Consider the following 13,782-nt stretch of genomic DNA (forward strand, 5'->3'; position numbering starts at 1 on the left):
ACCGGAAACCATCAAAATGTCCATGAACACATGAATGGCTAGGCAAGCTGTGATATACCTATAAAACAGATCACTGTTCCGTAATAACAAGGGATGAACTGCTGATACATGCAATGATAAAGAATGAATCTCAAAATAAATTATGCTGAGTGGAAGAAGCCAGCTCCTCCCAAAAGAGAGGATATACTGTTGATTCTATTTATACACAATTCTAGAAAATGCAAACTCATCAATAACAGAAAGGAGATCAGTGGTAGCTTGGGAACGTGGGGATTGAGATTGCGGATGAAATGGGAGAGAAATGAGGAGGGAAAGGTTACAAAAAAGCACAATGAAACTTTTGAGGTGATAGATACGTTCACCATCTTGACTGAGAGTTATTCACCAAATTATTCAACTTTAAATATGTTTGATTTTTGCATGCCAATTATACCTCAATGAAGCTGCTAAAAATAAGCAAAGTCAGCAGCTTACTTGGGATATGTGAAAACTTTGGGGAAAGTCCTTTCTTTCAACCAGCAAAAGGCAGAACTCAGACTCATGATCAGCATCCATAAGGAGGTCACTTTTGTCCATATACGGTGCCAGCATTAAAAAAATAAAGCCAAGAAACCCTTCCTTTTACAAAATGCATATCATAGAGGCCTGTCCATTCACATTCTTCAAGGCAGCTTCTGATGTAATCTGTTTCTGAAAGCCTTTTCTCATCACTCAAGTAGAAGGTAATTGTTCCCTTCGGTGAATCACCATAACATTTACGTTAATTTTCAGATATTAATTCAATGCATTTATCCATTCACCCATTGCACATATATTAAGTGCTTCGTTTGGGCCAGACACAGGTGTGGCGCTAGATATACAAAAGTGAGTAGAAGGGCTAGAAGGGCATAGATTTTTCCCTCAAGAGCCTAACAGGCTAGTGGCAAAAAACTGACATTTGTTTTTTAAGAAAGTAACAGAAACACTATAACAACTATTTCAAAAAACATTAAAAAGTACTACAGGAACACGGGGATAAATTCATTTTGTCAGACATACTATCTTATACCTCAGAGACTTGTCCATTTCCCACTAGTCTAAAACTCCCTGAGAACAAGGGACTGCAACTCATTTAGTTTAGTAATCTATGAAATTACCCAGCACAGTACCTGGCATGAGTATTTCACACCTGCACATTGTTTGGATGAATGGACATTCCATTTCACAAGCATCTGCTCTTTAAAAGGCAGGGCCACCATGCTGCCAACTTCATACGTTGAGTTCCAACCCTTATCCACTTTGTCAACAAAAGCATGGCAATAATTTGAAAGCAGACAAAATCAAAACCTAAATCTAGGTCCCCAAATTCCTAAAGAAATGGCCATTCTTCCAACGAGGAAAACAGGAAGGAGGTGGGGCTTGGTCTGCAGAGATCCAGGATACAAGAATGACACCCATGACTCGAGCTCCTGCCATGGTTCCTGGGAGAGCCTGGCTTTCTATATGTTCTTGCTATATGATATTCTTCTGCCCAGGACAATACACATGGCTGGCAGCCATCTAATCTCTAGAGGAATCAGTCTCCTTGTAAAAGCAATTTCTGGGTGTGTCTCAGTCTGGTCTACTATCATAAAATACCAGAAACTGGCTGGCTTATAAATAACAGTTTATTTTTCACAGTCCTGGAGGCTGGGAAGTTTAAGATTAAGGTGCTGGCAGACTTGGCATCTAGTGAGGGCCCGCCTTCTAGCTGTGTCTTCCCATAGGGGAAGGACATCACCATGGGGCTAGCTAGTTTTCTGGGGCCTCTTTTTATAATGTAAGTTCACTAATCCCAAACATAAGGGCCCCACCTTCATCACTTAATCACCTCCAAAGGTCTGAACTCCTAATTCCATCTATCTTGGGGTTTAGGATTTCAACATACAAATTTTGGGGAGACAAAAGCATTCAGACCTGGAGATACATTTGTGACTTTCAATTTCCTGCATGATCACAAAGCTCTTATTACTATGCTCAATTTCTGAAGGGGCAGATAGGTGGAAGAGATAACTGTGGGAAATTGTTAGCATAGGGTGATGGAGTAACCCAGTTTTCTTATTTCGATCAATATATATGCAATTTTAGAATTTCAGTTAGGATAACACTAGCACAAATTTAAAATGTCTCCAATTACAACCGAGAGGTTTAAATTAAACATCAAGCAGAAATACTCCATAGCTTCCTTAATGCAATCAAGCATGACCAGAATGATAAGGCAGATTTACTTCTTGTACTCACATCTAATGGAAGCAACAGGTTTCAGGAGGGAAAAGCACAGAAGTTTATTTAAATTTGCCTGGATCCACCAGCCTGACAGGGTTGGCTGTAGGAGACGGCAGGGGGACTCTGGGGCTCAGTGATATCTTACCTGTAGATAGGGTCCTGCATCACCAGCATCTTGCTCTCATCCCATGTCCATTCCTTTTTCTGCAATAAAAGAAGCTGTAAATGAATAAGTTAGGCTTGTCCTCAGTTACAGAACCAGGGCACACACTGAGCTATGCATACTATGCAAACACATGCATTTTGCTCCTGACCTGACTTTTTCCCTCTAAGAGGCCTGGAGTTGATTGCTCCAAAAGGATGAGTAGAAAATGTCAAGTGTTTAGTCTGATCAGTTTCCTCCAAGCACTTTAGGAGAATGTCTCTCCAGGGCTCAGAGGGTAGGCAGAAGCCAAGAAGGCCTCGGGGAATACAGAGGGTGAAGTGGTGGTGTAGTGTGGAGCTCCAGATAAGCCAGGTAGGTTAATTGGTACAATTGCAGAGTGACCGCAAAGAGGCTATTCATTCTGGCTGTAAACCTAACTTATGGTGAACACAAAAGAGACCCTCTAGGCTGGGGATGAGGAGTTGGAGGAAAGTTGCAGTGCTTGCTGAGGTGAGAAGCACCCCATTGTCGGGGGACATTAGGGTCAGTGGCCAATGACACCCCCACAGGTCCAACCTCCAGGTGCAGAGACAGAGAATCCTGCTCTACCTTCATCGGCCTTTGTCAGAGAGACTTTGCTGTCCAGGGAAATTAGGAAAGAACACATTCGTTTATGAAAGAAGGACTCAAGAAGGGGGAAAGGGCAAAGGGTATACAGTGGATTAATTGAATGCTTTTAGCTATATGGATTTCTCAGAGATAATACACAGGGTGGCCACTCTCTAAACATACTGGGCTTTGGAGGTTGTTAGGCCCCCACCTGGGACTAGTGGAGATCATGTCCAGGCTCTTGCAGTGACATTAGGAAGAAGCATTGTCAGCAGCTTTACCCAAACACCATAAGTGCACGCGTGCATGCACACACACACACACACATTTAATTCCTGCTTTTGATTTTGATTCAATACCAATACAATCCATAGAGGTGGATTTTAGACTGTTTTAAAAACATCCAATATCAAACATTGTTTTATAGACAACAAAACTTCAGTTATAGCCAAAAACTAAATATTTTTTTAAAAAGATACCTTCCTATAATTGCTACTGACTACCCTATAAAATTTTAATATATGAACTACCTATTTGGAGCAACACAAACTAATCTCTTTTCTAAGCAAGAACCCCTTCAAATACATAAACACAGCAAGTCCAGAACATCTTTATACTAAATAATCCCAGGTTTTGTAAACATCCCTCACTAGACAAGTTTTCCAGACTACCTGCTACCATAGTGAATTTTCTTTGTATGTATTCTACTTAACAGTGATCCCTGCCAAACCTGGTAAAATGAACTGGATCCCTGATCAGCATGGTATAGAGACGCAGCCTTTTAATGTTCCAGCCATGACACTCCTCCTAACCCAGCAGATTGGTTTATAGCACTTTTTTTAATGACCTCATAATGAGCACACATTAGGCTGGTTTCCAACTGATGCACTGAAATTTTTCAGAGCTAAAGCCCAAATACCTGCATGTATATTGTAAACATCCAATATCATCGTTCTCCAGAGTAATCCTTCAAACAGCAAAATATAATAATATGCTTAAAAGATGGTTTGATCTCAGGGCAAAATCTTTACAACATAAATATTAAATTAAGTCACATCTCTAGCCATAACCGCATATTCTACCTGCACTTTTAATTCAATGCAGTTAGCAATGTGTATGAAGCTCTGGAGTCCATCTATTGAGTCTATTTTAGCTATTGTATTTTTCAGTTCTAATATCTCTATTTGGTTGTTTCTTTTTCTTTGCTGAGACTCTACTTTTTCATTTGTTTTAAAAGTTTTTATAGCTGCTCGTGGAAGCATTTTTGTGATGGCTCTCTCAAAATCTTTGTCAGATAATTCTAACATCTCTGTTATCTTGGTGTTAGCACCAATTGATTGTCTTTTCTTCATAGAAATTGAGATTTTCCTCATTCCTGGTAAAGTGAGTGATTTTCAATGGAAGCCTAGACATTTTGAGTATTGTAAGACTCTAGATGTTATTTAAACTTTCTGTATTCACTGTCTTACTGTGATACTAAACAGGGGAAGGAGTAGGATGCCACCTTATTACCCCCAGAAGGGAGTTAAGGCTGGGTTCCCACTCGGCCTCTGCTGATACACAGGGGAAGCAAGCTCCTCATTACTGCTGGGTGTGGGTGGGAGTTCTAGGTCCCCACTGGGCTTCCAATTAGGGGTAGGGGTGCCTTGGAGTTCCCACATGGCATCCACTGACAACATACACAGTCAGTGGCTTCATGACTGCAGGTCAGCGGTAGAAGTATAGCTTCTCCACAGACACCACATGGGGAACGGGAGCGAGAAGGGTGGTGCGGGACACTCGTTACCAGCTGGCAGGGAAGAAGGGCCTGGCCCCCTTCTCAGCCTTTGGTGGCACCACCGGAGGGGGTGTTGGGGCACCTCATTACAGCCCAACAAGGGTGGAAGCCTGGGCTCCGGCTCAGTCACAGGGGCCTGGGTGGCGGTGCGGCCGGTCTTCCGTGGATTGTTTGGCTGGAAGAGAGTGGTTATTGTGGACAGTTTTCTGCCTTGTTGTGCTGCGCCTTTTCTCCTCTTTGGCTGGAGAGAGCAGGCTTTTGTTGGGGCTTTTATGCCTGTTCCTACTGGCATGTGTGAGTTGCCAGCTTCTTCAGCTCTGCATCTGGGATGTATGAGGTGAAAGAAACCCAGGGAATTCACAACTATGTAGTTTGTGGGTCCCTAGGTTCCTAGCCAGGCTGCCCTCTCTCCACCTCTCAGAACCTTCGGATGTTGATTTTATATATAACGTCTAGGGTTTTCAGCTGTACTTAGCAGGAGGAATAGGGTAAAGTGCATCTACTTGGTCTTCCCAGAAGTAAAAGTCTGGTTCCTATATCTATCATGTTTTTTTGTTTGTTTGTTTTGTTGTTTTTTTTTTTAAAAAAAAACTACAGTTGCCTTGGCTCCACCTCTTGAGAGACATGAATACAGTGGGTCAGAGGTAAGGCCCGATAATCTGTAGCTTTAACAAACATTTCAAGTGGTGCTGATGTGACCCTAGGGTTGAGAGCCACTGCTACACACCAAAGAAAGACTGGACTGAAATCCTCAGCCAGAGGGTCTCTTTCACACAACACACACTGCTCTGGAGTCTCAGGCCTGGCACAGGGAACTCCCCTGACATTTCAGAGAGTCAACTGACCACAGTCCCACTGTCTCAGGCCAGGGCCCACCTCAGTGTACTCAGGAAGTGGCTGCTGTGGCTTAAACACTTGGTGGGGCATCAGCAGACGTGCTTTGCTCCTGAGAGAATGCATCTTTACTTCTCTCATGCTCTTATCATCAAGGCAGTCTGCTCCCAACAGTCCTTGCAGCTCTGGTGTGATTTTCAAAGTGACCGAGCCAATGACTCAATACACCAAAGAGGCTGTGAACTCCAACCAGCCACATGCCCTGTCCCTTTCTGAGGAAAGCAGCCCCAAAGAGGGTCTGAATGAGGGTGGTTTGGTTTATGCTGCACACGTCTGAGGAAGCCAACTGTGCTAACCTGGCCATGACTGTCTGGGGTCGGGATCCCCACCTGACTGACCATGGGGAGCCAGCAAGGGGCTGGCATTAAACCACTCAATCATTGAGCTCTACAGTAAAAAGACCCAACTCTACCCAATCGATTCCTCTCTCTGGGGAATATCAAATCCTAAGTGGAGTCTAGGCTGAGCCCCATAACGGTGGACAGTTTTTGTGACCAGTGACTCTATTTCCACTCACACTGGCGGCAACACTGAGGGAGAGGATGTGTCGGGTGCCAGCTCATGTTTCCTCCAAGCCTTGCAATGCACCTCCGTTATCAAAGCTAACCCGGGCAAGCCTCTTCTCAGCAATTCTATAGAATGTAACTAAGACATTCATTAAAAGGAAAGAATAATGAGGCAAAATAATACAGAACAACTATTTTCTTTCTCTGGCAGATGTGAATAGGAGGACAGAGAAACCAGGTTCCCAGGGCCCCTTGGGTTAACTTAATAAGAATGAGCATTGGCACGGTCTACAGAAGCCAAAACATACTTTACTTTTAAAAGAGGTCCCAGAACCCATATAGAATGTCCTGAAGAAGGGGAAAACCAAAAGGATCTTTTCACCAACCTACTTATTTTCGTTTTCTGAAGATCTCATTAAAATCTAGTCCTGTCACTTTACAGACCTTCATCCTTGGATGAAAAATATTAAATCTATGAGGAGATCAGGAAATTATTAAGATAACTCAATGGGTTTGGGGAGTAGCAGGGACTCACCAGTGTTTTGGTTATTCAAGGAACTAATGCAAATACTGTTGGAGCTTTGTTTGTTTTTGAGACGGAGTCTCGCTCTGTCGCCAGGCTGGAGTGCAGTGGCGCAATCTTGGCTCACTGCAACCTCTGCCTCCCGGGTTCAAGCGATTCTCCTGCCTCAGTCTCCCAAGTAGCTGGGACTACAGGCACGCGCCAGCATGCCCAGCTAATTTTTGTATATTTAGTAGAGATGGGGTTTCACCATGTTGGCCAGGCTGGTCTTGAACTCCTAAGCTCAGGTGATCCGCCTGCTTCCGGCCTCCCAAAGTGCTGGGATTACAGGCATGAGCCACCGCACCCGGCCACTGTTGGAGCTTTTTAACCCAATCTCCTCAAGGCCTACATGATAGTCCAAGAACTTTAGAACTAAAGGGTCTCCACCCCTCCCCCACTGCACCTCTTTCAAATAATACCCTGAGGAGTGTAGTCACTCAAGCAAGGTGTCACCCTTTGTTAGTAGCCCAGCCAAGAGTAAAAACAAATTCTCCTGATGTTTGGACTAGTGCTGACTCCACTACTCTGGCACAATTCATAGGCAATGAATATAATGAATAGCTTAACTTAGAGGGAGGCCCCGCTTCATGTATCTCACGTGACTTTATGATTGTCACCAATGGGTCTTAATTCAAGAACAATTTGATTCTTCCTTTCTCTTGGTCTGAAATTATGTCTTTTATTGCCCCTATTTTGCAAATATTTCAAAGAAAAAAACAAAACAACACAAACCAGCCCCTCCTCACTTCTCTATATGGAAATACTCTTCTAAGGAAAAACAATTACAAAAAAAAAAAATTTGAAATGAGAAGAAAAACAGGAAGAAAAACGAATTTCCCAGACCTATGGGATCATAAATCAAAGTTGGTTTCAAAAATAGATAGGACACAGATGCATTACTGAACAATAACTGCAGCCAAACTCAGTTTAACTGTCTTTGAAGTCTTTTTTTTTTCCTTTAAAAAAAAAAAAAAAACCTTGAAAATAAAGACTTGGGGCGCGGTGGCTCATGCCTGTAATGCCAGCACTTTGGGAGGCCGAGATGGGTGGATCACGAGGTCAGGAGATCGAGACCATCCTGGCTAATACGGTGAAACCCCGTCTCTACTAAAAAACACAAAAAACTAGCTGGGCGAGGTGGCGGGCGCCTGTAGTCCCAGCTACTCGGGAGGCTGAGGCAGGAGAATGGCGTGAACCCCGGAGGCGGAGCTTGCAGTGAGCTGAGATGTGGCCACTGCACTCCAGCCTGGGCGACAGAGCGAGACTCCGTCTCAAAAAAAAAAAAAAAAAAAAAAAAAAGAAAATAAAGACTTGGAGTCTTGGTAGCTATGTGAGGGAAATTTCAGTTTTGCTATTCACTGTCCAGGATCAGCTGTGGTCTCCATGATATGCCAGGAAATGAGGACATTTTCAGTTCAGATGGGAATGGAAGGAAAGAGGAGGAAAAAGAGAGAGGAGGAAAGGAGGGGACACACACCTCTAAAGCTGTCAGCACCTCTCTGAGTACCTTCTGGGGAAAGGGGGACCTTCACAGGCTTATTTACTGCAAACAGCCCAGGGGAGCCGCAGGACTGGGCACCAGCAGGGCTGGTCTTCAGCCTCCTTCCACCACGAGTGCAGGCTCAGGCAGGGCTCCCACCGGAGCAGGAGCACTAGCAGCAGCAGCAGCAGTGGTGAGGCCAATACGCTAAGTGCTCAAGGAGACAAAGATTGGCCTCTTCACTCACTCCAGAAATAAAGCAAATGGAGACAAAATTATGAATAGGGAGGGAGTGCCTGGTGGAGCAGATTAATTAGTCCTAGGGGCAACTGCCTGGCATTCTGCCACGCCCCAACTCTGTATGTGGATATGTGTAACTCCTTTCTCTTATTCCTGTGCCCTCCGTGCCTGTCAAGGACACTCACGGCACGGCTGAGCCTTTTAGGAGGTCTCTAAACTAGAGTTTATTAACCTGTCTCTCTTTCTGTGCCATCTCCTCCCTTCCCCTCTTCTCTTTGTTTGTGAATTCCTTACTCCAGGGTATTTTTAAAAGTCAGTGAGATAGAGGGAGTAGCTTAACTTGAAGGAAGGCTCAACTTCATATCTTGGTTAGTAAACATTTTCTGGAGCGAGAAAGGAAGGTGTGATCATAGAGTGTACACCACAGACCTCCAGTCACAGGGAGGTGCACCCAAGGGCCCCAGCTGCTGCACTCTGAAATTCATTATCATGTTGGTTCAGGAGCTATGCTTTCCACAGACTGATCCAGCCAGTGACTGAGAATGGAGGGATACTAAGGCAGGCCTGTTCCTGGGAGATGTGCGGATCCAGACAGACAACTTTGGCTTCTGGACACCCTGAAGCCTTGCCAAGCCTTTCTCAGACCGCACTGCAGTCTAAGAGCCTTTTGCTAACCTTCCTTCCTTCCTTCCTTCCTCCCCTCTCTCTTGCACTCAGGGGCAGGCCTCCCTGCAGCCTGATGGCCCTCCCAGCCTTTCTCAGATGCTTCCTCATTTTCTCCCACAGGCATTTAACAATGTCTTGGCATCACCTTCTCAGAGGACCTAGACTAACACAGAAAGTGAGAAGGTGAGAAAGCAAAGATATAGGAAAGTCATCTGTATCTGCTTCGTTTTTCATTCTCATAGTTGATATGGGGAAAAGAGTCCTTTCCTCCATTTAGGGAAAGAACTTCTACATAATGCTTTCAGATTACTAAAATTGGTCTCCACCTTAAAGATGACCACTGAGGCTCAGAGAAGTTGACTTATTTCCCTCCAAGGCCACCTAGTCCAGTGATAAATAAAATCCAACTCTTCTACCTGCAGTCTGCAGGTAGTCTGCAACTCCAAATGATGAAATCAGTCTTTCACTGTCCACTACCAGGAAGTTCTTTGCTTTCCACAGAGGAAGGGGATAAAGGGCTTGCTCTGTATGCTTTTGTAAGACCACTGAATGGGGTAAGCGCAACTTTGATATAGGACCTTCTCTTTCCTTTATCTGTTGAGTGCAAATGTCAAGTCCTCCATGGAAATTCACAGCCACTTTGTCATTCTAAAAGCTCCTGGCAAGGAATGTTATATGGGAACTGGTTTAGAGGTAGGTCTTCCTAGAACTGTGCCAAGAAGAGAAAACAGAGTGAGGAATAATTATCACAGTGGTCCTTTCTCCTTTTGACATGTGGAAATGGATATGGCATCTTTGAAGCCCTTCCTCAGGAATGCTAAAGTAGAGGAGAAATTTGTACTGACATTCATTTCCTATCCCTACTAGAAATTATCAGTAGGCATATCACAAAGCCTGCAAGCTTCACAATTATTCATGCAGCATTATTCAAGCACCTAATAGCAGTGGTGACTTAAAAAAAAATTGCAAAGGCCATATAAACTCAGTTTGACAACTTCTCCATGCTTCTAGATAGAATGGGATTACACTGAAAGTAAAGCTATCTCTGTCCTTCAGGTATAACCTATGGATATAGGAACGTGCATTTCAAAATTGAAGCAGTAATAAATCCTCCCACGATGTGCACAATTCCTAATAGGCCTGTTTTTAAAGTAGCAGAAAATAAAGATGGCCAAGAAACACAATATGGTGGAAAGAAGACTGGATGAAGTTTAGGGCCTAGATTCACACCCTGGATGTCAGTAACTACCCGGGTGTCCTTAGGGACAGTCACTGGACTTCTCTTATCCTCTGTTGCTACATCTAATCAATTAGAGGATCAGGCTAAATCATTTTTTAAGTCTCCTTTACTCCTCTTTGGCTAAATTCTGGTTCTATAATTCTGAGTGCCTCCTTTTCTTAATTCGATCTGACTTCTGTGTTTCCATAGTAACCAGCACTACTGTTTGGGCAGGAACATAGTTTCCCTGTGATATAATGCACCCATGACAGAGTACAGATTAGGAGTTAAAGACTCTGGCTTAATTAATTAGGCATTTCCTATGGAGTGGTTATTATCCAAAAGGGTCCAAAAAGATCAGTCACACAGCAACAGAGCAGTGGAAAGAACCTGCTCGGAATTTAAGTAAGACAAGGTTCGAACCTTGACTTCACCACTGATAGGATCTGAGATTCAGGCAAGTTGCTCAATCTGCTTTTGAACAATCGTAAGAATGGTATCTACCTAACAGGACAGTTGTAGGATTTGTTAAGTGTAAACATGCATCAAACAAGGCCTGGGCAATAGCAGGTACTCAACATCAGTGTTAGCTATTACTATTAGCTGTTCTCATTATCACCTTAGTGTGTAATTACTTACATCAGTTTGCTCCCTCTGGTCTTCTACTTTTCCAAACAGATGAAATAAGATTTGAGGGAGGACATGGTCCCTGCCCCCTAAAGCTAACAACCTATGGGGGAAAGAGATAAATAACTGCAACGCAATTTTATAAAACCTGTAATAGATCTATGCGTGCATACAGTGACAAAGAATAATTTTGCAGGGAAGAGTTCATATTTAATATCCTTATATAACCTATGCAGATTCTTGAACATGGTAGACACACAATGAATTAATGAAAATGATGGTGCCTTTTTAGAATGTTGCCTTAGGGGATCCCAACAAAGTTACTGGTTCATAAGAGAAACCATATAAAACTGAAGCCCTTTGGGTCCTTTATTAGAAAAATCCCTTGGATGAAGTTCAAGACTAGTCTTTCTTATTCAGGATTCCACTCCCTAGCAAATGGTGCTATAGTGTGATTCCAGTATTATAATAACTAATCATTATATATACATGGAAAAGATAATTGCTTGAGCCTAGATGCGAGTTGAAGAAAATGTGCTGGTTGAGAGATATCAAAGTACAGCTAATTATCTTAGTAACTGAGTTTACATCACAAATGCAACCTAAGATTCATAAAGAATTTGAAATTCATGATCTACTGGCATCAGTTCAAGATGACAGCATTTTTAGATATTTGTTATTATAAACAAAAAGATATTTTTTACATCTCAATGAGAGTTGATTATATCTGGCCACTGCCTACACTAGTATAATGCACCTGAAGATTACAGTCACCGGAACAAATCCTACAATTAATGCTATGGAATTAGCAATTTTTATGGAAGCCTTCCTATATTTGAGAAAGGATCTCATCCTTGTTTTTTTTTCTTTCTTTCTTTTAAACTGGCAGATTGACAGGAAGAAAAAGAGGAAGGACAATATGATAAAGGTAACAAACTAGACTTCATTTGATCCAATTGCTAAGTACTTATTTTTTCATAATTTAATGACATTACTACACACAAATAATATTCAATCATGCAGCTAGCGAACAGCCACAATTACTGAAAACATAATACATATGTCTGGTGCCCAGGCAAGTGCTGGGCTTACAAAGATGGCTCCTGCCCTTAAAAAGTTCACTGGAGGGCAGGGACTCACTGTAAACACAGTTCTCAGCCAGCAAACACATCACCATTCACCAGTTACAGAAAGGCTGGAGAAAGAGGAGGCTGGATGGCTGCTTCAGAGATGTTGGACCTCAGAGGGTCCCCTCCTGCCCTAGAAGATTGGGAAACAACAACATAGTGATCCACTCAGACTCCAGGGGCTGTTTTTGTTTTGTTTTGTTTTGTTTTTGTGGTTTGTTGGTGTTGGTAGTCCAGTAGGTTCTCAAAGACCTAAATACATGCAGGTGACCTATATATACACACAAATACCAAAAAGCATGGTTCCAGAGCTGGCACAGAGTATTTGAGCTAGAAAAGCTAAAGTGATCACCTAATTGAACTCTTCACAGTTGAAGCTGAGAGAGGCAAAATAACAAGCTTAGAACCACAGGCCAGGAAGGGTAGAGCCAGGACTGAAACCCAGGTCTTCTCAAATGGGCTGAGGGTTCCTCCCAGCTTGTCACACTGACCCAGTGAAAATCAACAAGCTAATTGTGGGAGGAGAGGACTATTCAACGTTTTTACCCACTAGCCTGGCACGAGCACCAACGAATCAGTGGGCAACGTCAGGCCGTACATGGTACCATTGCCTCACAGCTGAGCACAGGCTACGGCTGTCTCTACACCTACAGCTACTTGGCAAAGAGCTCTAGTTCTTAACCTAATCATGATGGTGATCAGTGAAATTTGCCAAGTATTCCATTTCCTTGGAGAAAATTGTGCATTTACACAATAGCATGTCTACTCTCACTTCTCTCAATTCTATAAGCAGAGAGAGAGAGAGAGAGAGAGAGAGAGAAAGTGTGCATGTATCTGAGTGTAGTGGTAGCATTAAGATACCAGAGAACTGTCACAAGAGAACAAGATGACAAAAAGGCTGATTGCTGTTCATGTGCATTCATCTGTCTGAGATGGTGTAAAATGAACCCTGTGATTAAAGGTGTTATTCAAATCACAGCCATGGCCCTGAAACGGACACTAAGTGTGGGTGCAGGAAACAAGATGGGCGGCTCCATTTTCCCAAGCCTGGCATCAGAAGAGTTAGATCTAGGAAAGACCTGCTAGACCGTCTCTTTTCTGGGCCAGCAGGAGGGTGAAACCACACTGGAGATTATCCAGGATATAGTTTCAAAGTGAGTCATGAGGTCCCATGCACTCCCTCAGGGAGACGCTACTCCAGCCTGGTTTTCATGTGCTTAGTGGAGGCGGGGCAGCTTATCTACAGGTGATACCTCAGTGCACCACTGCCTCATGTGATCCAACCTCAGTTTTCTCACATGCACAGTGGGGAAGCCACCACATTTGGTAAAGGTACATGGGAGAGACAGTGAGGTAGGAAACAAGACTGTGCCCTAAGGACAAAACTATGAAGTTTCCCCATGATGGACAACAGAGGTGTATGAAGATATCTGAAAGGGACAGAGCAGCCCCTAGGACAGCAGGTGTTTACATTTAACCTAATCAAAAGAAAACAAGCCGGACTCAGTGGCTCACACCTGTAATCCTAGCACTTTGGGAGGCTGAGGTGGGTGGATCAGCTGAGGTCAGGGGTTCGAGATCACCTGGCCACCATGGCGAAACCCTGTCTACTAAAAATATAAAAATTAGCTGGGCGTGGTGGCAGGCGCCAGTAATCACGGCTACTTGGGAGGCTGAGGCAGG

At 43.4% G+C, this 13,782-nt stretch overlaps 1 protein-coding gene across 7 annotated transcripts in view; it reads right to left on the minus strand.

Annotated features, from left to right (window-relative positions):
- NOS1AP (carboxyl-terminal PDZ ligand of neuronal nitric oxide synthase protein) overlaps window positions 1-13,782 on the minus strand; it is a 325,570-nt gene that overhangs the window by 81,449 nt on the left and 230,339 nt on the right. For 4 of the 7 annotated variants that reach the window (XM_065543083.2, XM_045398571.3, XM_065543079.2 and 1 more), the window contains one exon: window positions 2,390-2,463. In XM_065543083.2, coding sequence (XP_065399155.1) covers window positions 2,390-2,463 — 74 coding nt within the window. The remainder of the gene's footprint in view (window positions 1-2,389; window positions 2,464-13,782) is intronic. The other 3 variants (XM_065543084.2, XM_074038868.1, XM_065543080.2) reach the window with 1 other exon arrangement.

Source organism: Macaca fascicularis, chromosome 1, assembly GCF_037993035.2.
Source record: "Macaca fascicularis isolate 582-1 chromosome 1, T2T-MFA8v1.1".
NCBI lineage: Eukaryota > Metazoa > Chordata > Mammalia > Primates > Cercopithecidae > Macaca > Macaca fascicularis.